Source organism: Momordica charantia (genome assembly GCF_013281855.1).
Source record: "Momordica charantia cultivar OHB3-1 chromosome 6 unlocalized genomic scaffold, Mcharantia_2.0 BLBB01000006.1, whole genome shotgun sequence".
Taxonomy (NCBI): domain Eukaryota; kingdom Viridiplantae; phylum Streptophyta; class Magnoliopsida; order Cucurbitales; family Cucurbitaceae; genus Momordica; species Momordica charantia.
The window spans coordinates 24,407,909-24,434,867 of NW_028275164.1; the positions used below are offsets into that span (position 1 = coordinate 24,407,909).

A 26,959-nucleotide genomic window follows, 5' to 3' on the forward strand; every position below is an offset into this window, starting at 1 on the left:
ATTAAAAAAATTCCAAAAAGTTCTTACATGATTAGATAATTCATTAACTTAAAGGGTAAAATAAGTATTGAAATATTAAAAATTTTCAATCTAGTAAAGAACTAGGAATAGCTTTAAAATGCTCTCAATCCTAATTTAACATAATTGCTAATATAATTTTTATTTTTACAACATAATTGTTAGAAGAAATATCGTGAGTCAATTTAAAACTTTAACTTTTTAGTTTTATCGAATTAAATTATAAATTTGAGTAAGTTTTGCATTTAATATTTCCTTATAACCAAATTAGAAAATCGCCTCAAAACACCAATAAATAAAAAATTAACTATCAGTGGACAAAATCTGATGGGAATGTTGTTTGTTGTTTGTGGTCTATCAAAATCATGTTACATAGACGTCTAAATTTATCAACTTGAAGGTAACTTAAGAGTTAAGGGACTAACGTGGTCGTATATATATATATTTATATACCAAAACCTAATTACAAAAATAGTGAACTTAACCACAAAATGAATCGATGAAATATACAAAAGCAGTTTCATTCAACCATTAGTATGAACTATAATCACAAATTTCAAAAAGAAAAAAAAATGTGTAATCCATTCCATCCATGGAACAATCTTTTTTAGTTTGACAGAGGGGATGAGATTTGAAGCTTCGATTTTTTAAGAAGTATATAATGTTTTAGTTAAGTATACTCAATTGTTTTTTTTAAAAAAAAGTTAAGCACACACATGTTTGTAGTTGAATAGTTATACATAAATAGAGTTTAGATTATGTAAGTTTAAATTGATTGTTGGTCCTTGTATTTCTAAAACGTTTATTTTGATCCCTGCATTTTTTACTTTTGCTCATTTTAGTCATAAACTTTCAAAATGTTCGTTTTGGTTGTTTACTTTTAAAAAGTGACTAATTTGGTCTTTCATACTCTACTAGTAAAATTTTAAGATAAATTTTATGCACAATGAAAATCCTTCGACACAAATTTATTGTTATATTTAAAAGAATTTATTGAGTAAAGTCTGATGCTAAAATTATGATGGAAAGAAAGGTAAAGTAAATGAACTACTCTTATTTTAAACGACATATATATTTTTTCTAAAAGATTTTAATGATAAATTAATTTATCTTGTCTTCGCCAACAAGGCAGCAACAACCTTGTGATTGGTTGGACGAGTCAGACCTAAAACCCTAAAAATGAAACCAAATGTATCCGAAATTCACTCATAAATAATTGCTTTTGGCCCAAAATAAAAAAAAAAATTGATAATAATAATAATAATAAAAATTTAGTTTTTAGCATTTCTAGTCCAGCTTTGCGCCTTTTCATTTTCTTCTTCCTCGCTCTTCCCCTCCTCTAGGGTTCCTCCAGAGTGCCGTCTTTTCGCTCTTCCACACTCTTCTTTTCTTCTAATCCCCTCAATTTCCCCAACCCAGGTAATGATTTCTCTCCTCTCTTCGAAACCCCCTTTTGTTATTGCTCATTTGGTTTCATTTTGCTTACTGATTTTCTGCCTTTTGATCTGTCTGTTGTTTATTCGATTTCCCCCGATTTATCTATGCTTGTGTTTTGTATCCTCGATAGGATTCAGTTCTCGACGTATTTTGTAGTTCCTTTTCAGTATCAGTGTTTTTTCAACTGCGGTGAAGTTTGTTTTAGTGGTCTGTATCGTCACATTCAGCTCATTTCGATCTTGTGATAATTTGTTCTCATTTTTCTTTCTCATGGTTTAGATGGGAAGGCTTCAATATGACGATACACGGTTGGTCTATGTAACTTTAGCGGTTAGATCACCTGCAGTTGGATTAGTTTTATGACTGTTTGGTTGTGATGTTGAGATCTGGGTTTTGACTCTTTGTTTTTGGGGTTTTAATTGCTATTAGTTATGTTTCGTTCCCCCCCCCCCCCCAATATTTCTTCATGATCTTTCGGGATTTGCTCAATATTTGCGGACTAAATGGATTTGTGAAATTTAAGCAACTTGTCTCATCTGGCAATCGGTTGATAAATTATTTTCGGCTTACAGGTGAAACATGGCATTGGAGGTTACGCAAGTCCTTCTGAATGCACAGTCAATAGATGCAACTGTGAGGAAGCAGGCAGAAGATAGTTTAAGGCAATTCCAGGAGCAAAACCTTCCCAGTTTCTTGCTGTCTCTCTCTGGTGAATTAGGAAATGAGGAAAAGCCAGTTGACAGCCGTAAATTAGCAGGTTTGATACTTAAGAATGCACTGGATGCCAAGGAGCAACATAGAAAATTTGAGCTTATTCAGAGATGGTTAACGCTGGACAGCAATGTGAAGGGCCAGATAAAAACATGTTTGTTGAATACGCTGTCTTCAGCAGTAGCTGATGCTAGGTCCACATCATCCCAAGTCATTGCAAAGATTGCAGGAATTGAGTTGCCCCATAAGCAATGGCCTGAATTGATAAGTTCACTATTGTTGAATGTTCATCAACAGTCATCCCATGTCAAACAAGCCACCTTGGAGACCCTTGGTTATTTATGTGAGGAAGTATCTCCAGACGTGATAGATCAAGATCAAGTGAACAGGATATTGACAGCTGTTGTCCAGGGAATGAATGCATCTGAAGGAAACAACGATGTTCGACTTGCTGCTACTCGATCATTGTACAATGCTCTCGGCTTTGCCCAAGCAAACTTTAGTAATGATATGGAGCGTGATTATATCATGAGAGTTGTTTGTGAGGCCACACTATCCCCTGAAGTGAGGATACGCCAGGCAGCTTTTGAATGTTTGGTCTCAATTGCATCAACATACTATGACAAATTAGCTCGTTACATTCAGGATATTTTTGGCATTACAGCAAAGGCTGTTAGGGAAGATGAAGAACCTGTTGCTCTTCAAGCCATTGAATTCTGGAGTTCTATTTGTGATGAAGAGATAGATATCTTGGAAGAGTATGGGGATGACTTTACTGGGGATTCTGATGTACCGTGCTTTTATTTCATCAAGCAGGCTCTACCTGCTCTTGTGCCCATGTTGCTTGAGACACTTCTTAAGCAAGAAGAGGACCAGGATCAAGATGAAGGGGCTTGGAACATTGCTATGGCTGGGGGTACATGTCTTGGGCTGGTTGCACGAACAGTGGGAGATGACATTGTTCCGCTTGTTATGCCATTCATTGAAGAGAACATAACGAAATCAGATTGGAGACAGAGGGAGGCAGCGACATATGCTTTTGGTTCAATTTTGGAGGGGCCTGCCCCAGAAAAATTAATGCCAATTGTTAATGTGGCTTTAACTTTCATGCTGACTGCCTTGACCCAGGATCCTAATAACCATGTGAAGGACACTACTGCATGGACCCTAGGGCGGATATTTGAATTCCTTCACGGCACAAACATAGATACACCCATTATTAATCAGGCAAACTGCCAACAGATCATTACTGTTTTGCTTCAGAGCATGAAGGATGTGCCAAATGTTGCGGAGAAAGCATGTGGTGCCCTCTATTTTCTTGCTCAGGGTTATGAAGATGTTGGTCCATCATCTCCTTTAACTCCATTTTTCCAAGAAATTGTCCAGTCCCTTTTGACCGTTACTCACAGAGAAGATGCTGGTGAATCACGTCTGAGGACTGCTGCATATGAAACATTGAATGAAGTTGTGAGGTGTTCAACCGATGAAACAGCCCCCATGGTGCTACAACTGGTTCCTGTCATTATGATGGAACTGCACAATACTCTCGAAGGGCAAAAACTTTCATCTGATGAAAGGGAGAGACAAGGGGAACTACAGGGCCTGCTATGTGGGTGCTTACAGGTTCTTATTCAGAAGCTAGGATCATCAGAGCCAAATAAGTATGCCTTTATGCAGTATGCGGACCAAATTATGGGACTTTTTCTAAGGGTGTTTGCTTGCAGAAATGCCACTGTACATGAGGAAGCAATGCTGGCGATTGGAGCTCTTGCCTATGGAACAGGCCCAGATTTTGCAAAATACATGACTGAGTTCTATAAATATATAGAAATGGGGCTTCAGAATTTTGAGGAATATCAAGTTTGTGCTGTCACTGTTGGTGTGGTGGGGGACATATGCAGGGCATTGGAGGATAAGATTTTGCCTTACTGTGATGGGATTATGACTCAGCTGCTCAAGAATTTATCTAGCGATCAATTGCATCGTTCTGTTAAGCCCCCTATTTTCTCATGCTTTGGTGATATAGCACTGGCTATTGGGGAGAATTTTGAGAAGTACTTGATGTATGCCATGCCCATGCTTCAGAGGGCAGCGGAGTTATCTGTACACACAGCAGGGATTGACGATGAAATGACGGAGTATACAAATTCTTTGAGAAATGGAATTTTGGAGGCGTATTCAGGGATCTTCCAAGGTTTCAAGAGCTCTCCAAAAACTCAGCTTTTGGTCCCCTATGCACCTCATATACTGCAATTCTTGGATAGTATTTACATCAGAAAAGACATGTAAGTTCTTCGCAGAACTCTCTCTTCATGTCTGTGTGTGAATGTGTTTCCAAATTGGAATTGTTTGTTTGATGTTTTCATGCTTGTTTTTCCTGTAGGGATGAAGTTGTAATGAAAACTGCCATTGGTGTGCTTGGTGATCTAGCCGACACACTGGGGAGTAATGCTGGTTCTTTGATACAGCAATCTGTCTCAAGCAAAGACTTCTTGAGTGAATGCTTGTCCTCCGATGATCACCTGATTAAAGAATCTGCTGAATGGGCTAAGTTGGCCATCAGCCGTGCCATTTCAATTTAAGGTCTTTGCTGGTTGGCAAATTATTTTTTTCACATTTGAAGTCCTTGCATGCATATGGGTGTGTTGATTTGGGGTCCAGATTGCATCTTACAAGTCTTCACTCTCAGGACAACGGGAAGCTGTTCACTTCTAGTTGTCACTAACTCTTGCATCATCATCATGAAAGCATTGCTAACTATTGCATTAGCAGCATCAAGTCGGGGATCTTGTATGTCATGGTAGAAGTGGGAGGAGGGAGCGTCCATTAGCGCTCCCAGTTCGTATGGCTTGGTCGGTTCGAATTGTATCTCTGACTTGAGATAGTGTCCAACCTAGTGGGGTTGGCCGTCGTGAGGTTTTGGGTTGTGGAAATGGATCAAATACAGGGATTGTTCATTCACTTGTTCTACCCCCACTTAGACACCCTAGAGTTATTTTTTCTCGAACTTCTACTCTAGCGGTTCTAGTTAAGGACATTTTAGCCTTTTGTTTATTTTCTCTGCATCAGTCTTGTGAATTTTCATGGTCTGGGTTGTATTCTGGTCTTTCCTGTCAAATTCACTTCATATTGTACACTTCGTTTGGTTCAGTTTCATAGAAATACACCATGAAGGGTCATCATATTCTGTATTTGCATTTCATTTGGTCGCATCTTGTAGTTGTTCAACATACACGGTGAATTCACGATATCACTATATCACTCTGGTCATTTTTTGAAGTACAGTACTCAGTCTGCTTTCGCGCTATTTATTTCCTTTCCATCTTGCCACCCTTTTTGCGATATTTTGTTCTGCAAATGATTATATGTATTAGAGGCATCACAGAAGTTGTGATGTAAGTAAAGGGTTGATTGTGTTTTGGGATTCAGTTGTTGGATTAGACGAATTTTCTTTGATGATTTTGTGGGCTTGTATATATTATTTGTACATGGAAAGTTTTGATAATTGGTAATTGAGGGTGTCAAAGAGTATATTCGTTGCCAGGGTTCTGCCACTATGTGGCGCCTTGTTTGGATACATTTTCAACAGTTTCTTCTCTCTCCCTCTCTCAAGTAAAATTGTTTTCTCCTGTCTTGTTAATATATTTTGATTCTTCATTGCATTTTTTTCTGTTCATGATGATCCTTTTGAATGATTAAATTAACTTTTCAACTCGGCCAACTTTTCATCCTTTAGATGATGTTGGTAAGAATGAGATATTCATAAAACTGAACTTCTAGATGTACCATTTTCTTTTGGCTTACACGCAGGAGCAGAAGTAACTTTTTTACAAATTAGCTTTAATTTCTTTGACCTGAGCTTGGTAAAGAAGTTGCCACCTTCTTTGTTGCTTGATCTTTTCATTTGTATTTTGGATGTAAACAGCATTTTCATACGTCCATTTTAAAACAGTTTTTCTGATAGTCAGAAGGAAGCAAACAACTTGCTGCATTCAACCACAATTGGATCTATTTATTAATCTCTGTTATTTAAGTAGTATTTTGTATGTTAATTGGTTACCTGTCTTGTGATTTGGTGATTAATCTTAACCACATAGGATTCTTGTACCTTTAACAAGCAGTAAAGATCTGATTTCCAAGCATTCTAACTTGGTTTTTAATTGGATGCATGAGAAGGAAATGAAATTTAATGCAAATAGTAAGGCTTTATATTACTGAAGAAGCTCTCTCATTGTAGAAGGCCAATATACAATCTCCAAAAGATGACCCCAAAGCATTTTTCTTTCCTCTTTTTGGCTATTATAGGGCAAAGAGAGCAGTATCAAGGCTTTCCATTCCCAGGCTTCTTCGGATCGTGCCTATTATTTGCTTTGGTTTCATCGTAGTCTTGTATGTCAAGTGTCATAAGTTTCCTTGCATTCATTTGTATAATGCCACCAACCTTATCAAGTTAGAGAAAAATAATACAAATCATTTAGATGCATAAAACAATGTTACTATGATAAGTGCAAAAGAAATAGTTTGAATAGGTTATATGGACTCTTATAGTTCACTCTAAATCTCGTTGAGAGATCATTCCTGAAGGAAGATGTTATGTGACATGAACAATACCTTGAAGATTGACTTATCTGCAATCTTGGTATCTCGAAGTGGTTTATCCATTCCTAAAGCAACATGAAATGTTGATAATTCATTAAGATAATAGAAATTACGAAACGAGATGAGAAGTAGAAGAAAAATGAGGTACCTGATGAGAAAGGAAGGACGAAGATCAAGAATAGAAGGAGAAGAAGAAGAGATTTGAGTTTTAGAGACATTGTGTTTGATTTGGAGGTGAAGGGAAGAGGGGAATGGAAAGTTATGGTTTTATCCTTAATTTGCAATGGAAAATGGAAAGCAATAACATGATTGAGTGCATTAACTTTAAGCCCACAACCACCAAAGTCAACTCTGCTGTTCATTCTTTTATTTTATGATTAAAGAAAGAATCTATTTTTAAATATATATATATATATTTTTTTGTTTGGAAAACAAAAAGGGACCATAGAAAGAAGAAACGCAAGTAATTATGTGCTTGTCTACACTGTAAATGGCCAATCCCCTTTGCATGGCCTCAGCTATTGCCAAATTCAGTGCTGCCTATTTTTGGTGTGTTGTTTTTTACCAAGTCAATCTTCCCATATTTTATATTTTAAGTTCTGAAGAGCCAAAAGCATGAATCTAAATGCTTCTACTTTCACTTGATTTGGTATGATAAAGTAGGAAGACAAAAAGGCACAAGCATCCTTCTATGTGTGGAGGGTTTGACCTGCCACAATATCTGCACCTCGACGAGGCGCACGTTCCACTTTTAAGAGTGTTAAACTTGGGAGATAAATTTAAGAGTGTGTGATGTCTGGGATTGAAAAGCCTTTCTTTGGAAATAGGAATGTGTAACATGGGATTGTGTAGCGTGTGATCGGTGTGGCGTAACCCGACTTTGAAGATGCGATACTCATCACATTCGAGCCCCTTCCCCCGACACCTCTTAATAGTTTTCGAGACAACTGCTTCATTATGTAATATTTAACAACTTGTTCCCCTGAATCTTACTAGGACTCACTTGTGAATTCATAGTATCTTTGTCTATTATCTCATTATTATTAGGTTAAAAAACACATTTGGTCTCCATACTTTCACTAGAGTAACAATTTAGTCCTTCAACTTTAGTTTGTAATCATTTAGTCCACATACTTTCACTAAAGTCAATTTAGTCCCTGAACTTTAACTTGTAACGATTTAGTCCATGTAGTTTAAAATTTGTAACAATTTAGTTCTCTGTCATAAAAACTTTTATTAAAATTAAGTATCAATTTTTATCATATAACAATTTAATCTTTCTAATTTTTAAACATATTTGGTCCCTCTTTAGTTTATCAATATATATATAAGAAATTTAACAAAAAAAATTTCACGATAAGAATTAAATCATTACCAACTTTAAATTACAAGGACTAAATTGTTACATATTAAAGTTCAATGATTAAATTTGTTACCAATTTGAAAGTACGTGGACTAAATCGTCACAAACTAAAGTTCAAGGATTAAATTGTTGTTTTAGCGAAAAGTACATGAACCAAAAGTGTTTTTTAACCTTATTATTATTATTTTATTATGACATATAATAGATCCAAGAATGTCTAGAACAACTTATATGTATTTTGAATAATTTTATAGGAAAATTTTGTGCCCCCTTAAACATGTTTAGAAAACTCCTAAGATGTTGAATATTTCATCTAAAGGTGTTCATTCTAATTTTGAACCTATAACTTCAAAAATATCAAAACGTACCTAACTTGTACTTTTGACTCCCAAGACCTACCGATAATCCGAACAATAACGATGAAATATTATAGATCAAGTGATAGATGTTTTACTCGTGAGAAGTGGTAAATTTCCTCTTTTATTTTTATAATCAATCAACTTAAATATGTGTCTCTCAACTCATCATCTTGCTAGGTTTAGCATCAAATAATTCATAGAATATAAATATATTAATATCATATTGTTGGGTATTATGGTTTGAACCAAATTTAGGTAGCTCGACAGTAAGATAGTGGGAATTCCAAAATCCTTTTCTTTTGGGACTCATTTTTGTGGTAGCAAAAAAGACCCACTTTATCAAAAGAGAGCCATTGGTCCTCATAATTTGGCTTTCATCACTTTCTAACTCAAATAGATGTAATAGACACACATGAAAGTGGGCTACATAATAAATCATAATAAATCATAATATATATATATATATATATATATATATATTTCTTTTTTCCAAAAAAGAAGAAATTTGAACTTTGGAAAGAGATTTGAATTAGGTTCCCACTAGTGGGAGCACTAAAAATAAAAAGAAGAGACAACTCAATATAAAACTCTCAACAAAAGTTTCTAAATTTTTTTTAATCACTCATTAAGACAAAAACAAAGCTAAATCAATCATGGTGCTTATGGGATAGTGATAGACCATAAGTTAACTTAATAAAAATCTCTGTTTTTTTTTTCTAATGATAATTTTTTTGTAATTAGTTTTTTTTTTCCTTGTTTTGGGTTGGGTTGTAGCCTTTAATGTTGTCTGAAAATTGTGAAAGTGGCCTCATAAATTAATTAAGCAAATGCTAAGCATTGGAAACAAAGTATAAGCTTTGAGATTTGGAAATTAATCATTATATTATTTGACCTCTTTTGCTACAAACCACATGAGAAACTTCTTAGTGAAATTTTTGAAAAAAAAAATCATCTAGAAGAGATAATTTACTACATGGAAGGCGTGTAATAACACCTGAGAAATTACTAATTAGTAAAGGAGATAAAGTAAGAGAAAAAATATATATATATATGTAGAAAAAAACTGATTATAATAAGAAAAATCCTTGATGTCTCATGGATTCCGGTGTAGGTACATGCTCCAGCTATAGTAGAAAATGCTAAAGACCATCATGTTCGATCATGAGTTATCCTTTGTAGGAATAGACGAAGAATGAGCATCCAAGAAGAAAATCAACCTAAAAAGAGTTAAAAAAAGCTTCCAACATAAAAGTTCAAGTTAGAGAACTACTTTTAACTAAGTACTCCCTTAATTAGTTCCTCCCAAAGCACTTTAGGAAGCAATTTTTTCTTGAAATAATGAAAAATTATTTGGAGGAGAAAATATAAATGACATAAATATTCTAAAGAAAATGTTTCTGTTAGATGTTTAATATGTGAAAGAAAGTGAGAAAACCGTTGAGTATACAAATTTAACATCCGGAAATAATTAAATTTGTGTATTAAGAATTTGAAACTTATTTTGTATTTGTAACAAATTTATTATTTATTTCATAAGTTGTTTTTTGTTTCAATTTTGTGTTATGTAACTTTATTTTGTTAAAGTTACATGTTGTCAAAGTTGAAGTTATACTCCCAATAGAAGTTTTTTTTCATGTTGTTAAAGTTGAACTTAATTCATGTATGAGAAGTTTCATGTTTAATGATATCCAAGGATACCTCAATTGAGTATTCTCCTCCTCTCACAAGAATTCTCTCTTCTGTTTGAGTTCTTGTTCTTGTTTGTGTTGAGAGCAAAGTGTCTAAGAGTTCTGCCAGATCCAAGTAGTTCGAGGTTGCTGTTCTACTAAAGTTAGTCGTTGTATCTTGCTGAGACGATCGCTGTAATTTGCTAACTTGTGCAGAGCAAATAATTATCTTTAGGTCAACTCTATTGAAACGTGTCTCGACTAATTTAATCAAGTTTGTGGTGTTCATCAAGTTGTCCGAATTTATATTGTTGTAGTCAATTACATTATAATCTGTTTGTCAGTGTTATTCAATTTACATATACATCATATATTTATCCAAACAGTTTCTTACGAGAAATGTGGGTCCAATAGTGGTAGATTCACATTTATGAGTGGACTGAACACCAAAAATTAATATTGTGAGTTTTTTGTGCAATCACTCAAAGTGGTGAGTGCTATTGAGAGTACTCTATGAGATGCCTTAATTATTTTGATCACATTTTCATTCAATATGGCTGAGCTGACCTATGAAAGATGAAGGGATTGGGAATCTAAATTCAACCATTGTTTTTGTTTGAAAATTTGGTTTGTGGCTGTCACCATCATAAAAGGTTACTATCAAATCTCTCTCGATCTTTGTTTCCACGAAATTTTTTCAAGTTCAATTGCTTTAGGAAATCATTTCGAAATCTTTTAGATATACAATTGAAAATTTTTTTGGCCAACATGATATTTAAAGAAAAAACAGCTTATTGTCGCTCATTTCGCTCTCTTCGTTACGATCTCTTTTGTTTTGCTCCCTTTCATACTAAAATAAAAGTGATTATCAAACTTGTGCTTCAAATTCTGAACTCTTATCCCAATAAAGAAAAACAGAATTAGAAAAATTGCATTTAAATGAGAAATGAGAGATGGATGGTTTGATTATCTCCACTTCTAGTCACATCATGTGTTGACTTGTTTGGATTTGGGGTTTTGAAAGGAAAAATATTATGCTAAAAGTAATTTGACTTGCTTCTCTGACTTATAGCTTTTTTTTTTCACAAGGAAAAATTATTACTTCACACATTCCTTATCACCATATTTTAGAGTATTGGAGTGAGTTGGGATTTGAATAATGTTTGTATGGCCTATAGTTTTAGGTTGAATAAAAGTGGGAGTTTTTAAATGTCATTGATGATGGATAATATACATACATGCGCAGCGGAAGTGAGCAAGAATCGAAATAACAATCTAGATGCATAATACAATCTAGGATTAAACATGCATGATCATACATTATGATGCTTAGAGATAAGTAGAGAAAAATACAAACATTTGTAGCTTTTCAAAAATCTTCAAATAGATCCAATGAAGGACCACCAAGAGATCTTCCTAGCTATTCTCAAGGCTTGGAATAGAGTGGTGAGACTCTTTTTAGAGAAGGAAAAATTTAGAGAAAAGTGGAGCTAACAAGAGTTATGTAAGCTTTTTTTGAAAAAATAGCCAAAGGTTCCAAGCCTTTTAATGTTTGAACAAAGGCCTTCTTAAATAAGCAAATTACATGCAACTCTTGCATGTCAAAGTTCACCAAAAGCTTACAACACATATTCCACTTATGCATGGCATGGCTAGGTGTCAAAATGCATGTCTAAGTTTACCAAAAGCTTACAACACACATTCTACTCATGCATGGCATGACTAAGCGTCAAAATACATGTCTAAGTTCATCAAAAGCTTACAACACACATTCCACTCATGCATGGCATGACTAAGTGTCAAAAAGTGAATTTTTGAGATTATTTAAATGTTCCACTTAACAAGTTAGTGAAATTTTCCACCAACTTGGTTAAAAACATTATTTTAATCTACTTTAGTCAACCTTTGACTTTTCTCTTGTCAAAGTCAACTATTTGACTTTTTCCAAAATCCGATGTTTGATGAAATCCATGCCTCCGATTATGAATCCACATTCATAATTTTAATATTTAAATCCTATTTAAATATTTTGTCCAAATTTCTCAAATTGATATCATATATCAATTACTTAATCATATCTCATATGATTAACCTAATTCGTACCATTCGAATTATGCCTTCAAATTATTCCAAGTTTATTCCTATATGAGCTAGCCAGGGGACCTTATGGACCTATAGATTATGAGCTCCAACGATCTGAGATTAACCGGTTAAACTCTTTAACCTAGTTAACCAACATTCGTTAACTACCGGGTCACTCCACTAAAGCCCGTAGCTGCACTCTCTTCACTGTAGATATATTATGTCCATTTGATATAACCATGATCGGTAAGTCGACCCTTCACAAGTTGTTCGTAATTACAGCTAGGTCAAATACCGCTTTACCCCTGTAATTACCTCCTGTTCCTTAAGTCTCACTGATCCTCTAATGAACAATGATTTGTAGTCCAACTATCAAATCAAAAATCCTCTCAAACCTTTTGATGAGGGTGGCGCCTATTGTTCAAGACATGGATTCAGCTCTTAAGAGAACAACCTTTCTACTATCCTAAAATTGGGTAGAAGTGAATTCCTTCTTGCACCCTATGTTCCTAGCTATCTACCTGGCCTTACCCCTGAAATGGGAGGCTTATTGAACCAGCGCTGTTGAACTGCTCTCACCCATGCAGATCTAAGGGTAATCCCGAGTAAACAGAAGTTCATAATTAGCTCAGGATTAAGATCGAGTTACCTAGGCCATCAAAGTCGAGATAGTCAGTTTCAAACAGTAAACGGTGTTATAAAGTAAAAGTGACTATCTCATGATCCGGTCTTATGCAAACTCTTTGCACGGGACACCCCCACTCGCATGTCTTCACATGAACGAATTAGGATCACATCGTTTGTACTAGCTACAAAGTGGGCCGCATCTATAGTGTCCCCAAAATAAGACGTCCAACCTTATTCCTATACTATAGACCATTTAGACTGTTAAATCAAACTTGATCCATATTTATGTCTCTTACATAGAGTTTGAGTCTCAGGTAACAGTCTAAGATCCTTTATTTTATTGGATTTAGATCTAGTAAGAATATTTTATTGGATCAATAACTACTTATTGATTAAAACCTTCAATAACAACTTTATTGAAAGATAAAAGTATATCTGGCATTTTCAAACTATGAGTTTCAGAACATAAAACCCAACAATTGAATCAATTTTCTTTCAACTATCATACATTTATAAAAATTTGAAAATTATCGTTTTTTCCCATCAAAATCACGTCTGAAGCAATTTATGACGGTTTTTTTTCAATTTTTTTAGTGTTCATAACCGTCATTGAAGCCTATTTTTGTAGTAGTATTAAGGATACATCTTCATTGAGATAATTTAGGTAGAGGCTAAAAATAAAATCATATATGCTTAGTTTTGAAAGTAGATAACTTGTATGGGGAAATCAAGTCAAGCTTAGTGAGCTACAAAATGCTTAAATTAGGTCCAAAGAGGAAAGACCCAAATGGAGGAAATCAACAGGAAGGCCGAGGCACGACACACACAAAGGGGTCGCGATCCGAATCGATCAAAGCTGACCAGTTCTCGACCACCTGCAGAGAACTCCAATAAAGCCCTCTGGCAGCCCCATGGAGATCGAACCGAACCTACCCGGCACGCTTGATAAAAGCTATCTACTACAGGCCACCGGTCCTTAGTTCAATATTTGGCCCACAAGATGCCCACAACCCAACAAGGTATATTTACTAAGGGCATCACGATTCAAACTCTATAAATATAAATATAACAGTAAGTTGAACCCTAAAAGTGCACTGAAAACCCTTTTCTCAGTACTCGTCAAACTTCTGATTATAACTTAGGCATCAAAGCCTGTGTGGCTAACACCATGTTACATGCTCACAACTACGGTGAATACCAGTGCAAGTATACACTATATCTGTCTGTTTTTTATTCGATTTCTCCCGATTCATCTATGATTGTGTTTTGTATCCTCGATAGGATTCAGTTCTCGACGTATTTTGTAGTTCCTTTTCAGTATCAGTGTTTTTTCAACTGCGGTGAAGTTTGTTTTAGTGGTCTGTATCGTCACATTCAGCTCATTTCGATCTTGTGATGATTTGTTCTCATTTTTCTTTCTCGTGGTTTAGATGGGAAGGCTTCAATATGACGATACACGGTTGGTCTATGTAACTTTAGCGGTTAGATCACCTGCAGTTGGGTTAGTTTTATGACTGCTTGGTTGTGATGTTGAGATCTGGGTTTTGACTCTAGTGCTAGTCCCATGGTGACAAATTTCTTTAGCTCTCTATGCAAGAAGCGCGCCGGGGATGCTCCAACCGCAATTCAAAAAAACTGTTCAGCAAAGATATTACTTAAGATTATTCTTGGATGAAAAAAAATAAATGTAGCCAGTCCCAACTTCCTCCTTGAATCATTTGCAAGGGAAAAAAAAACACCTGCACAGAGAACTTGTAAGGTATCCCCTTACAATATGATATTCAGATTGATTTCCAAAAGACAAGAGAGAGCTTGATTTCCAAAATACAATAGAGAAAGCCTAATGGCATACAAAGGAAGAAGTTCCAGCAGACAAAAGATCCCTTTCTAGGCTAAACTTCCTCCCTATATAACTAACCAGTACAGCAAGGTTTCCTAACCACAAATGGTAGGTGATTTCCCATCCCATCTTACCTTTCCTAGCATAGGTATTTACAATAGGTAACCTCATATTTTATCAGAAGCACTACATGAAATATGATACTTCCAAATGTTATTTTCATCTAAAATCAAGTTATACCCCAGATTCATGAAGTATTTCTAAATTTAAACTTAGGAATACGAAGTGACAGCTTTATCTTTATCTCATGGGGTGGGCATGAGGCTCCCGAAATTGGTGTCTCCTCCTTTAGGAGGCAAATCTAGATCAGTGGAGTTTAGGATCTCAGATTGAGAAACAATTTAGCTCTTAAAATTGGGGAAAGGAAGAATTAGATCTTATCTGGTCAGAGGGTTTAGGAATATTCTCTACGTAACTTGGGGTAGGAAGGACTTCAAACAAAAGTGGTACTGGTCTTGTAGTAACTATCGTGAAATTTGGCCTGCATGATTCACGGAGGAAAACAAAGGCTTGTTACTAGTCTCCACTTTGTTAGAATCTAAGCATTTATAATTAATTTGTTAAAGTTTAATCGACTTTCCTTTGATAACACTATAAAGTCAGCTTCTTTATATAACACTATAAAAATGTAATCTGAATGAGACTGTGCGGGCGTTCTATCCATAATTGCGTGTGAGCTCCAACCGCACAAATTTTAGACCCCATAACAAATTAGGTATATATACTTGATTTTAGGGATTTATGGATAGAACAAGTAGGAAATAAACCAAGGGTAACAAGTAAAAAATGAAAAATAAAATTTAAACATTCTCGTGGTTTATATTTTATCCCCAACAAATTTGGTCAGTAAAGTTTGTAAGGCAGAAATGCTGTAACTGTTGAAAGACAATGACACAAAGCGGCACAAGAGTACAGGAATCATGCCTGTTACCATCAAAGTGAAAACTATCAACCTCAACAAAGGGTGTAAGTGGTTCTACTTAAATTATCCAAAGTTAAAAATTACAATTTTCTTCCCCTGTTCACACAATAAGTACTTTTACTCCGTCTCAAAATGGAGTTGGCTGATAACATATAAAATATTTTATTTTAATAATATATAAAATATACATATATAAAAAAGAAGTTGGGATGAAAAGGATAATATTAAGTAAAAATGAGAAAAATGAATAATAATATATAAAAGAAAAGAAAATACAATGATAGAAACTTATTATTATTATTAAATAAATAATAATATATAATAAAAAAAAAGAAGCTGGGATGGAAATTATAAGAACCTGGGAAGGAAGGGATATCAGGGTAGCAATACATCCACTACACCTCTGAGAGGTTTTATACATTTAATCTACTGAATAATATATAAATATCAAAAAAAAAAAAATTCCATAAATTAACATCCGAACGTCCAGACAGTCATCTCTTCAAGAGACGACTATGTGAGATGGTCGCTCTCGAACGACCACACTTCCGTTTTCAAATTTCGGGTAATAAGGAGCAAAAAGGAGCAATTAGGATATAACCTCAACCTAATTATATATGTAATCATTGGCTGAGACTTGGAATCAAAAGTGGTATAATTACAAATTAACCTGGTAAGGGTATTTTACTGAGATACCACTTTGGTATAATTACAGGCTTTACGGATGATTGTTATTTCATTCGGCAATATCCTGGCTCTAATCTGGAAGGTTAGATAATTATGGACTCATTATCCATTGTTTTACCAAAGTGATAGATTAAGTTGTGGAGTCCTAAACAATGGACTCATTATCCACGAGATCAGTTCTAATTCCACTGATTAAAATATAACAAAACATGGCAGTTCTAATTCTTCTTGCCATTTATGCCATTTGATAGTTTGGTCATTTATTTATTTTGGCCATTTCTACCGTCGACTTGGGCTAAGTTGGATGGTGTTGGATTTGGGCCTCGTTAAGGGAAAAGCCCAAACCTTGCTTTATCAGTAACTCGGCGGGTCAAATCAGCTTGACCCGCTCGATGACCCCCGACTCAGTGGTCTCCGTCTCCTCCCTTCGTTCATCAGCTGAGCCTTTTCTGCAACTAAACTCTTTACAATGGCGGCTTTCCTTCTTCTCTCTTCTCCCTCCTTCTCCTGCCACAGGTTTTTTCCTTTTCCCCCTCTTCATTCCCATCTGAGTTAACATTTCGCAACTGGGATGCCTTCTTTTGCTTCTTACAATTCTTCTCTCCGGATTTTTTCCTATTACGTTTATGTCTTTGTTTACTGGTTTATTGGTGTTTCATTTCGTGTCAACTCTGACTGACCGCTGGATTGCATTAGTTTGGCTGTGTATTTTGCTTCTGCTACTTAATTACTCGAGATTTCAATGATGTTGCTTCTATATTCATTTCTTTTTAGCGTCCTTTCGAGGTTGGTGGCATTGCCTTTACCAAAATTTCCATGCTATTTAATTCTACTCGCACCAATTACGTGAAAATATGCCCCAATTTTAGACAATGGATGCGGGTGCTGATCTATTTCCACGAGTCAAATATTAGGATTACACAGAGTTATTACGTTTGTTTTCAAGTCAATCTATGCGTATTCACAACTATTAAATTGTTGATTAAGATGCTCCTTGCAGTTTCAGGAGATCAGTTATTCTAATATCTCTCTCTTGAACATCTTAGGATGAGCGAAATCTGTATGTGCATGCAGTCATTGCAGTTGCAAAAGGGCATCAAATTCACATGCACCTCTGTTTGTCTCCAAAGACAGAAATGTAATGTCAAGCTTTATGCGGTACCTGTTAGAGCTTTTTCTTGTCACTCTTCCTCAACACCATCTGCTTCTAGTAGAGCTGATTTAAGGTGGGGTCGGAGAAAACATGTTCCTTCAACCTTCACAGCTCCAAATGGTTATCAAAGGTTGGGATCAATTTGGTAATTTAATTACTGTCATTTAGAATGCTGTTAAGAGTTGCCTATGACGTCCAAATAAAATATTGAATGACGGTTGTTTACTTTTTTAGCAGTACTGGTCACGTGCATTACCGAACTGATGAGAACAACATCAGTGAACTTGAGAGTCAGTTGGAAGAATTATTCAATGAAGTTAGAATGATGATTATGAGTGGGAGGAAGAATGATGCTGTAGAGTTACTTGAAGCAAATTATGAAGCTGTAAAAGAACAGATGGAATCAGGTGCTAATGGAATTGAACAAGCTGCTGTCCTTGACATCGTGGCTTTGGGGTATATAACTGTTGGAGACTTGAAGTTTGTTGCTTCTATATTGGATATAGTAACTTCTTTTTCCCTAATCATCTGTACAATAATTTATTTGAAAAAATCATTGCTTGTCAGTTTTGTGCAACAAAGTTTTAACTTCATGGCATGACTTGTTAGGATTGTTTTCTGTTTTAGGCTATCATCTAACCATAATTGCAATCAGGGGGCTTTTAGAGTTTGGGCGATGTAGTGTTCACTTTATGATGGCCGATATGTAGACAGATGACATGCACATATATAGGACTCATAAACTCTATATTCTTTTATCTCTTGATGGCATTTTGGTTCTGTTTTCTAAATTACATGAGCATGTTTTCTGGTGCCTTTATCTTGCTCAAAGACACATGGTCATCTAGTAATGCAGTCTCATCTTAGGTGATTTTGCCGTAATAAAGAGGTAACTTTTAATATTTACCTCATTCTTACGCTCCAAAAGTATCCAATATCTTCTACAGCCAAAATTTTAATTGCCGTTGTAATTGTTAGTTGCCCAATCTTCTAGTCTTTAATTTTCTCCCGAGTGGCATTATTATTTTTTCGTTTCCTTCTTCTGATGGGTTTTCGTATATGCAGTTGAACAAGGTTGTTGACAATCTGAAGGACGGTGAACCATTTCTGGATTCAGTGCTTCTGCATATGGGGAGCATGTACTCTACCTTAAAGAAGTTTGAGAAATCGATGTCTGTGTACAAGAGGGCTATTGATATCATAGAGAAGAAAAGTGGTGCGGTAGCTAGTGGGGACAAGTATTTAATTGTCCATCTGATGCTTTTCTTATGATTTTTCTCAAGTTCTCCTGTTACAGTTTACTTTATGATTTTATACATCTATCACCACCTTATATTTCAGGGTCTAAACTTGTAATTTAACCTTTTTTTATAAGACCATAAAAGAAGAAAATATAAGAAGCTATTTTCTTGGGTTGAAATACACTGCAATAATTGGGTTGGTCATTTTAGTTGATCTTTGTCTCGTTATCGTTAGTTCTCTCCTTTGCAGGAAAAGACAGTAGCTTACTTATCACTCCAATTTTAGGGATGGCAAAAGTTATTGGTACCATTGGAAGAACCTCAAAAGCAGTACAGTTTTACCATCGTGCTATTTCAATTTTGGAATCAAGCAGAGGCTTTGAGAACGAGGATTTGGTTATACCTCTATTTAATCTGGGCGATCTTTTGCTCAAAGAAGGAAAAGGAAAGGATGCAGAAGCTTGTTTTGCGAGGTTCTCTCTCTCTCTCTCTCTCTCTCTCTCTCCTTCCCTCCTTCCTTTGGATTATTCACTAAACTTGTATGCTCTTATCCTTAGGATTGTGAACATATACAAAAACTTATATGGAGAGAAAGATGGAAAAGTTGGAATGGCTATGTATTCTCTGGCTAATGCAAAGTGTGCAAGAGGTAACTTCTGTGTATATGTGACGATACGAGTTCCTCCATTTGAGAGGTCTGTCATTTGTAGCATGTTGTTCATTTCTTGTCCGTCATTTGAAGCATGTTCTTCCACTTGTTCATAGGGGAAGCAGAGGAAGCTGTTATCTTATATAGAAGAGCTTTACAGATTATCAAGGATTCAAATTATATGGCTTTAGATGACAGTGTGATGGAGAAGATGAGGATTGATTTGGCAGAATTACTACATGTTGTAGGAAGGTAAGGTCATACTGATACTGGGATTATTTTCACAGTAAAATTTTGTGTTCATGAATTCCTGGAAATTGGTTTATTACAGAGGAAATGAAGGCAGAGAACTGCTAGAAGAGTGCTTGCTGATCAATGAGAAGTCAAAAGGAAAAGACGATCCTAGTTCGGTGAAGCACCTCGTAAACCTTGCATCATCTTATTCGCGGTCAAAGAACTATGCAGAGGCTGAGCGTTTGTTGCGAATGGGATTGAACATTATGGTTAAGGCAGCTGGAGCAGATGATGAATCAATTACGGTCCCAATGCTGCATCTTGCTGTCACTCTTTACAATCTAAACCGGGACGAAGACGCCGAGCAACTTGCGCTGGAAGCTTTGCGAATACGGGAAATTGCATTTGGAAAAGATTGTCTTCCTGTTGGTGAGAAAACTGAGAATTGCTTATTTTTGTACTTGGTTGGACAATCGTTTTCTGGTGACTTGATTTGTGATGTACTGGACGCAGGTGAGGCTCTAGACTGTTTGGTTTGCATTCAGAGCAGGGTGGGGAAGGATGAAAAGGAGCTACTGAATATGCTGATGAGAATTCTGAGGATTCAGGAGAAAGAGTTTGGGATGGAGGGTAAAGAGGTAATTGACACCCTCAAGAAAATTGTGTTCTACATGGACAAACTAGGAATCAAAGATGAGAAGTTTCCACTTCAAAAACGACTGTCAATGCTTCGAATGAAATTCAAGAACCAGATGCAATACTAAATACTAAATACTAATGGTATTCATCATTCATCCATCTTTCTGAATCTTCTTGTGATTTGATTTATATATTCAATTTCTCATCATTTCATTTTAGGTTATCTTTTCACCATCTTTTCAATCACTCAAATCTCAAGCCTTCTCCCCTCTTGCCTCTTGCCTCTCAATCTCGTTTTCTCCTCCCTTCTTAGATTGTTCATCGTCGGTAGTAGCTACTGGTCCACCACTCGTCGCTGATGTAGCATTAATCTCATCGCTCGTCCCGTCGTGAAGTAGATCTTATTGTGTCGTTCCATTGAAAGTAGATTCTCCATCTTCGTGCTGCCTTTCTCCTCCATGCATCTTCTCCATCTCCTCATCTTTTTCATCTTCACATGATTCTCAATTTCTCACGATTTCATCTCTTTATGTCTCTCAGTGCTCTTTCTTTAAAAGTTCTCCTATTCATTTTTCTCAGTCCAGATAAAAACAAAAACAAAAACAAAAACTCGGTTACCCAACCCAACCATAATATTCGATTCTGTCGATTCCTTAATTTGACCAACCTAAAAATTCGGATTGGTCCAAAAAATTATTCTAACCCGACCCAACCCAACCCGTGAACACCCATAAACTCTACAATTAGACTAATTAAGTCCCCAGATTTAATAACTCTAGGTTAACAACTCCACCTTGAGGTTTGATAAATTTTATTGAAAAAAAAAATTCATGCAATTTCGTTGGAAGACTTGGTAATAGTGGAAACGGTCATAATTAGCTCAGGATTAAGATCGAGTTACCTAGGCCATCAAAGTCGAGATAGTCAGTTTCAAACAGTAAACGGTGTTATAAAGTAAAAGTGACTATCTCATGATCCGATCTTATGCAAACTCTTTGCACGGGACACCCCCACTCGCATGTCTTCACATGAACGAATTAGGATCACATCGTTTGTACTAGCTACAAAGTGGGCCGCATCTATAGTGTCCCCAAAATAAGGCGCCCAACCTTATTCCTATACTATGGACCATTTAGACTGTTAAATCAAACTTGATCCATATTTATGTCTCTTACATAGCGTTTGAGTCTCAGGTAACAGTCTAGGATCCTTTATTTTATTGGATTTAGATCTAGTAAGAATATTTTATTGGATCAATAACTACTTATTGATTAAAACCTTCAATAACAACTTTATTGAAAGATAAAAGTATATCTGGTATTTTCAAACTATGAGTTTCAGGACATAAAACCCAACAATTGAATCAATTTTCTTTCAACTATCATACATTTATAAAAATTTGAAAATTATCGTTTTTTCCCATCAAAATCACATCCGAAGCAATTTATGACGGTTTTTTTTCAATTTTTTTAGTGTTCATAACCGTCATTGAAGCCTATTTTTGTAGTAGTATTAAGGATACCATCTTCATTGAGATAATTTAGGTAGAGGCTAAAAATAAAATCATATATGCTTAGTTTTGAAAGTAGATAACTTGTATGGGGAAATCAAGTCAAGCTTAGTGAGCTACAAAATGCTTAAATTAGGTCCAAAGAGGAAAGACCCAAATGGAGGAAATCAACAGGAAGGCCGAGGCACGACATACACAAAGGGGTCGCGATCCGAATCGATCAAAGCTGACCAGTTCTCGACCACCTGCGGAGAACTCCAATAAAGCCCTCTGGCAGCCCCATGGAGATCGAACCGAACCTACCCGGCCCGCTTGATAAAAGCTATCTACTACAGGCCACCGGTCCTTAGTTCAATATTTGGCCCACAAGATGCCCACAACCCAACAAGGTATATTTCCTAAGGGCATCAGGATTCAAACTCTATAAATATAAATATAACAGTAAGCTGAACCCTAAAGGTGCACTGAAAACCCTTTTCTCAGTACTCGTCAAACTTCCGATTATAACTTAGGCATCAAAGCCTGTGTGGCTAGCACCATGTTGCATGCTCACAACTGCGGTGAATACCAGTGCAAGTGTACACTATATTTGTCAGTTATAGTACAAACAAGGTCGATTCCACCGGGACTTAGTGTAAAAATTCAAGATTATGTTCAAGAATACCAAATATTGCAAAGAAATAAAATGGTAAAAAGTTGTATTGAAACTATAAGCGACTAAACATGAAAAAAAATATAGTAAATGACTCCAAGAGATAAGACACAACCTACGAATTCTGAAACAGGAAAAACTCTAGTACAGAGAACAAAATAAGGGGGAACTAATATAGAATTAAGATGAGGGAGACTCCTTAACTTTCACTCAACTTCAGGCTACACTCTAACATAACATTGCTACTGTTGCTCAAATCGACATGGTTCCTTTTGAGACACCCAAACATGAATTCTCAAAATTCTTGTTGCTAGATAACCCAAGCAGTAAAAACGAGTTCTAAACATGGTTAGGGGACCCTATACCTAAGTATCCACGAACCTACTAAAGAAAAGTAGTTAATCCACAAATAGAACAATTCATACTAATCGTATATCCTTCCGGATCATTATAGAAGCTAGCTAACTGAATAAAGTTGCCAAAAATGTTTATCAAGATGAAAAAATACACACATCTTTATTTTACAGCATACAAAATCAGCTAGAGTATTACTTGTTCGTAAGTTACAGCATAGAAATCTGCACCGAAATGAGGTTTAGTTCATGGGGGAGGGGGAAAATGAAATGGGGTAAGTAAAAAAAGCAACACATTTTTAAGAAGAAAACAAAAATGTTGTCTAAAAAGTCCCCAGCCACACGAAACCGACAACTTCCTCTTTTGTTGTCAGCTTCTTCCTAAAAAATGGACGATTCCCTTCCTTTTCATCAGCTACACACAAGGAATGTTTCTCTCTTGGGATTTGTGTGTGTCGGTTGGTTCCTCATTTCCCTTTTATATTGGGCCCTAATTTTAGGGCACTTAACTGGTATTTGTACGGACATGGTAAAAATTCTCGTGTGGGACAATTACTGCGCTGTGACCCTATGCTACCGCATCTAACTATTCCAACTCTGCATGCTTTGACATAATGATGCTTCTCCACTTCTCCTCTAAGTCTGATGCTCTTCTCTTAACTTCGTCCTTCAGCTTTTCTTTCTGCACAAAGGAACCAATAAAGGAGAAATAAGCATAAACTCATGCCAAAACATCAAATTAAGGGATTAGAGCTCATTCTTCAAATTCAATATCAATTTCTTACTCACATGAGATAAATCAGACACACAACTTCATTCTTTTGCACAAAATTACCCAAATCATTACCACAATAACTCTCTTTTGGAGAATTATCACACCACATCGGTGTTCAGTGCTATTTGTTTTGTAGGTTAACGTCTGTTCCTGATTTCATTATTAACAATTGATGCAAATTTGACGGAATCTAGAGAAGCCAAATTTCTACATCAACAACAACGATAAAGATATATGATGAATTTTATTTATAGTCATACCCTAACTCAATTATATGGATGATATATGAAATCCTTAGTTTTATTGTACCATAATAGAAAGAAGGTTGTTCTATCAAAATGGTGATGTAATTACATTTTCATTATGGATGTACAAGTAAAAATAACATCTTCATTGATATGTACGAAAAGTTTTCTATATTTTTTTAGTATGCTGATGCGTGGATTTCGGTCCTCCGGTTCACTACCGCACATCCACCAAACTTGTTGATCCGGGACTAGTACCTGCAAAATCAAATCGAGCTAAACCGGTGTGACTCTAGTCACACGGGCTCCGATGCTTAAGTTAGCAAGAGAATAACGTAAATGTAGTCAACTCTCTTCCCCCTATACCTCTAAGGCTGGATCAATACTTATAGCGTGAAGTTGTTCCAGAATCTTCCGTAGCTAACCCTAATTCACCGTTGCAGGGCCTGGGCGACATCGTCGATCGAAGACGGGGGATCACTGGCTGGGCCGTGGGCCGAGCACGGCTCGGGACCGAGCCCCGGGTCGGGGCCGAGCACGGCTCGGGACCGAGCCCCGGGTCGGGGCCGAGCACCGGGTCGGGGCCGAGCCCTTCGTGGCTCAGTGGGCTTCCCTCTGGTCGCTTTCCTCGTTCTCTGCCCCAGCGTTAGGTCACTCTTTTGGCCGGCCCGTTATGTCCCGGGCCGGTCTTCCCCAATCAGACTTCAACTCCTTGTCTCGTTTCGGGTCATTTTCGTTCTCCATAACAATGGCCCCCACTCTCAAAACAGAAGACGAATAATTGTGTAATGATCTTTGATTTGAGAGTACTTGTCGCTTTGTTGTTACCACGAGATCATTGTATATCAGTGGCTAAAAATGGGAAGGTTGCTAACGCACAGGGCTTCTACCAAAAGCTTTTGATCCAATTTTGGATCTTAGTGCTTGGTTCCTGCCACTGGTTTTGTACCTTGAACTTGTCGATACTATTCATGAATTGGAAGTTTTTCTAATTTTCGTTGACCATAATCAAGCCTCCTGAGCCTGGTTTTATTCTCATCTGAGTTTAAACCATTTTGGCCTTGGGATCTAACTTTAACAGAACTAATGTCGATACCTTTGGGTTTCTAACCTATTTGGTTTTTGCCCATGTTTTATACCTCAGAGTTTACTCTCGGGTTTCTAACCCACTTGGCTTTTGCCAATGGCCTTTATACCCTGAGTTTAGTCGGTACCCTTAGGTTTCTAACATATTTGGCTTCTGCCGGTTTTTTACCCCCAGTTAAATCAACACCCTCGGGTTTTTAACCTATTTTGGCTTTTGCCATATGATTTTCTACCCGTGGGTTTCGTTGATCGGTTAGGCTTGCCTGTTTTCTGTTTTAACCTTGCTGGGCCCGTACGCATGCCTTTCTCAGCACCTCGGGATTCTTTTCCCTGGTTTCACTGATTGGCTTTTAGTTTATCGGCCTGCTTCTAGGTCCGTCCCAATTTTGAGTTCCTTGATTGGTCGTAGATATGTAGATGTTCAGGTCGTAGATATGTAGATATTTATATGATGCCCCCTGCTTGAGAAATTTATTTCAGAATGAACATAAGAACTCAAGTATCACGTCGAACGTCGAATACTTTATTAGTAGGAAAATCGTCATGTCGAAGATTTGGTTACAATAAGCTTAGTTGGTCCAAATAATGGAGAAACATAAAAATGTCCAGAAATATGTCGAACTAGTGGTAGTATCTTTTGAGGTGTTGGGCGTGCCACGGGTGTAGTAAGGCCTTCCCCCGCTGGTCTTCTAAAGCATAAGTGCCTATTCGCACCACTTTAGTGACTTTGTATGGGCCCTCCCATGTTGGCCCGAGCGCACCGCTAGTTGAATCTTTTGTATTGGGCATAACCTTTCTTAACACCAGATCACCTTCTCTAAAGTCACGTTGCTTGACCTTCGAGTTGTAGTATCGAGCTATTCGATTTTTGTATTCAGTCGTTCGTAGTCGTGCTGTTTCTCAATGTTCTTCTAATAGGTCGAGGTTGAGCTTTACGGATTCGTTGTTGTCAAGTAGAGTGAACTGCTCTACCCTTGGGGAGGGGAGTCCGATCTCGACTGGCACTACCGCCTCAGAGCCAAATGATAATGAAAATGGCGTTTCTCCTGTCGAAGTACAAGGTGTCGTTCTGTATGCCCATAATGCGTTGGGAAGTTCCTCTGCCCACAACCCTTTGAGCTTTTCTAATCTGGTCTTCAGACTTCTTTTGATAATTTTGTTGACTGCTTCAACCTGCCCATTAGCCTGCGGATGTGTTGGCGAGGAACAGATGTGCTTAATGCCCAACTCCCTGCAAAATTCTCGAAAGGCAGCATTGTTGAACTGCTTCCCATTATCACTGATAATGGCGTAGGGTATTTCGAAGCGGCAAATTATGTTCTTCCAGATGAAGTCGGTGACCTTTTTCTCTGTAATTGTCGCTAGGGCTTTGGCTTCGGACAACTTAGTAAAATAGTCGACTGCCACTACTGCAAATTTGGTTTGGCCCTTTCCTAGTGGGAGAGGCCCTATAAGGTCTATTCCCCACTGAGCAAAGGGCCAATGACTCATTATGCTTGTCAGAGGCTCTGGCGGTTGTCTAGGTACTGTTGCAAACCGTTGGCATTTGTCGCATTTTTTGGTGAATTGCTTCGTGTCATTCAGCATGGTCGGCCAGTAGTACCCTTGTCGAATTATTTTGTGACTTAGGGATCGTGCTCCAGAATGGCTCCCACAAACACCCTCATGTATCTCTCTCATGACGTAGTCGGCTTCATCGGGCGTTAGACATTTTAAAAGCGGCAACGAGTAGCCTCTTTTGTACAGATTGTCGTCTTTAAGCACATATCTGGCCGCTCGTCGTTGTAGCTGCTGGGCCTCTATCTTTTCAGTAGGCAGGATCCCATCTTTCAAATATTTGATCAAAGGGCTCTTCCAGTTTACTTCTGGTTGCCCTTGATTGTCGATATCCATGGCTTCCTGAGCTTCTATGCTTGGCTCGGGTAGAATCTCGACCGGTACAGTTCTGCCTAAGTCGGTTTCATGAGCCGCAGCTAGTCGAGCTAACGCATCGACGTTGACGTTTTGAGCACGTGGAATTTGTCGAATCTCATATTTTGAGAACTGGTCA

General features: G+C 36.9%; 3 protein-coding genes across 9 annotated transcripts; 2 read left to right on the forward strand and 1 right to left on the reverse strand.

Moving 5' to 3' along the window:
- The first annotated feature begins 1,298 nt into the window (after window positions 1–1,298).
- On the forward strand, window positions 1,299–5,445 carry LOC111009195 (importin subunit beta-1). The gene is made up of 3 exons (XM_022282181.2): window positions 1,299–1,437; window positions 2,028–4,451; window positions 4,550–5,445. The coding sequence occupies exons 2-3, from the start codon at window positions 2,035–2,037 to the stop codon at window positions 4,746–4,748; spliced, it is 2,616 nt and encodes an 871-aa protein (XP_022137873.1). The 5' UTR covers window positions 1,299–1,437; window positions 2,028–2,034; the 3' UTR covers window positions 4,749–5,445.
- LOC111025715 (uncharacterized) lies at window positions 1,309–20,429 on the forward strand. Of its 7 annotated transcripts, none has more exons than XM_088125900.1 (9): window positions 1,309–1,437; window positions 17,419–17,670; window positions 17,760–18,030; window positions 18,591–18,741; window positions 19,017–19,239; window positions 19,324–19,415; window positions 19,532–19,667; window positions 19,747–20,078; window positions 20,163–20,429. In XM_088125900.1, the coding sequence occupies exons 2-9, from the start codon at window positions 17,420–17,422 to the stop codon at window positions 20,411–20,413; spliced, it is 1,707 nt and encodes a 568-aa protein (XP_087982026.1). In that variant the 5' UTR covers window positions 1,309–1,437; window position 17,419; the 3' UTR covers window positions 20,414–20,429. The 7 variants fall into 7 exon arrangements, with proteins under 7 accessions (XP_087982026.1, XP_087982022.1, XP_087982024.1 ...); XM_088125896.1 differs by lacking the exon at window positions 1,309–1,437 and adding an exon at window positions 14,279–14,322; XM_088125898.1 differs by lacking the exon at window positions 1,309–1,437 and adding an exon at window positions 14,626–14,811.
- On the reverse strand, window positions 5,533–7,048 carry LOC111009471 (uncharacterized). The gene is made up of 3 exons (XM_022282558.2): window positions 6,914–7,048; window positions 6,778–6,830; window positions 5,533–6,607 (listed from the first exon to the last, which is right to left on the reverse strand). The coding sequence occupies exons 1-3, from the start codon at window positions 6,981–6,983 to the stop codon at window positions 6,488–6,490; spliced, it is 243 nt and encodes an 80-aa protein (XP_022138250.1). The 5' UTR covers window positions 6,984–7,048; the 3' UTR covers window positions 5,533–6,487.
- Window positions 20,430–26,959: the final 6,530 nt, after the last annotated feature.

Bases quoted from the DNA above. Each gene is read 5' to 3' on its own strand.
- LOC111009195 (XM_022282181.2), top strand. From the start codon at position 2,035: ATGGCATTGGAGGTTACGCAAGTCCTTCTGAATGCACAGTCAATAGAT. The intron at 4,452-4,549 runs GTAAGTTCTTCG...TTTTTCCTGTAG, and splicing joins ATTTACATCAGAAAAGACAT to GGATGAAGTTGTAATGAAAA.
- LOC111009471 (XM_022282558.2), bottom strand. From the start codon at position 6,983: ATGTCTCTAAAACTCAAATCTCTTCTTCTTCTCCTTCTATTCTTGATC. The intron at 6,831-6,913 runs GTACCTCATTTT...ATGTTGCTTTAG, and splicing joins CGTCCTTCCTTTCTCATCAG to GAATGGATAAACCACTTCGA. The intron at 6,608-6,777 runs GTATTGTTCATG...TAACTTGATAAG, and splicing joins CAGATAAGTCAATCTTCAAG to GTTGGTGGCATTATACAAAT.
- LOC111025715 (XM_088125895.1), top strand. From the start codon at position 16,842: ATGGCGGCTTTCCTTCTTCTCTCTTCTCCCTCCTTCTCCTGCCACAG. The intron at 16,889-17,418 runs GTTTTTTCCTTT...TGAACATCTTAG, and splicing joins CCCTCCTTCTCCTGCCACAG to GATGAGCGAAATCTGTATGT. The intron at 17,671-17,759 runs GTAATTTAATTA...TTACTTTTTTAG, and splicing joins CAAAGGTTGGGATCAATTTG to CAGTACTGGTCACGTGCATT.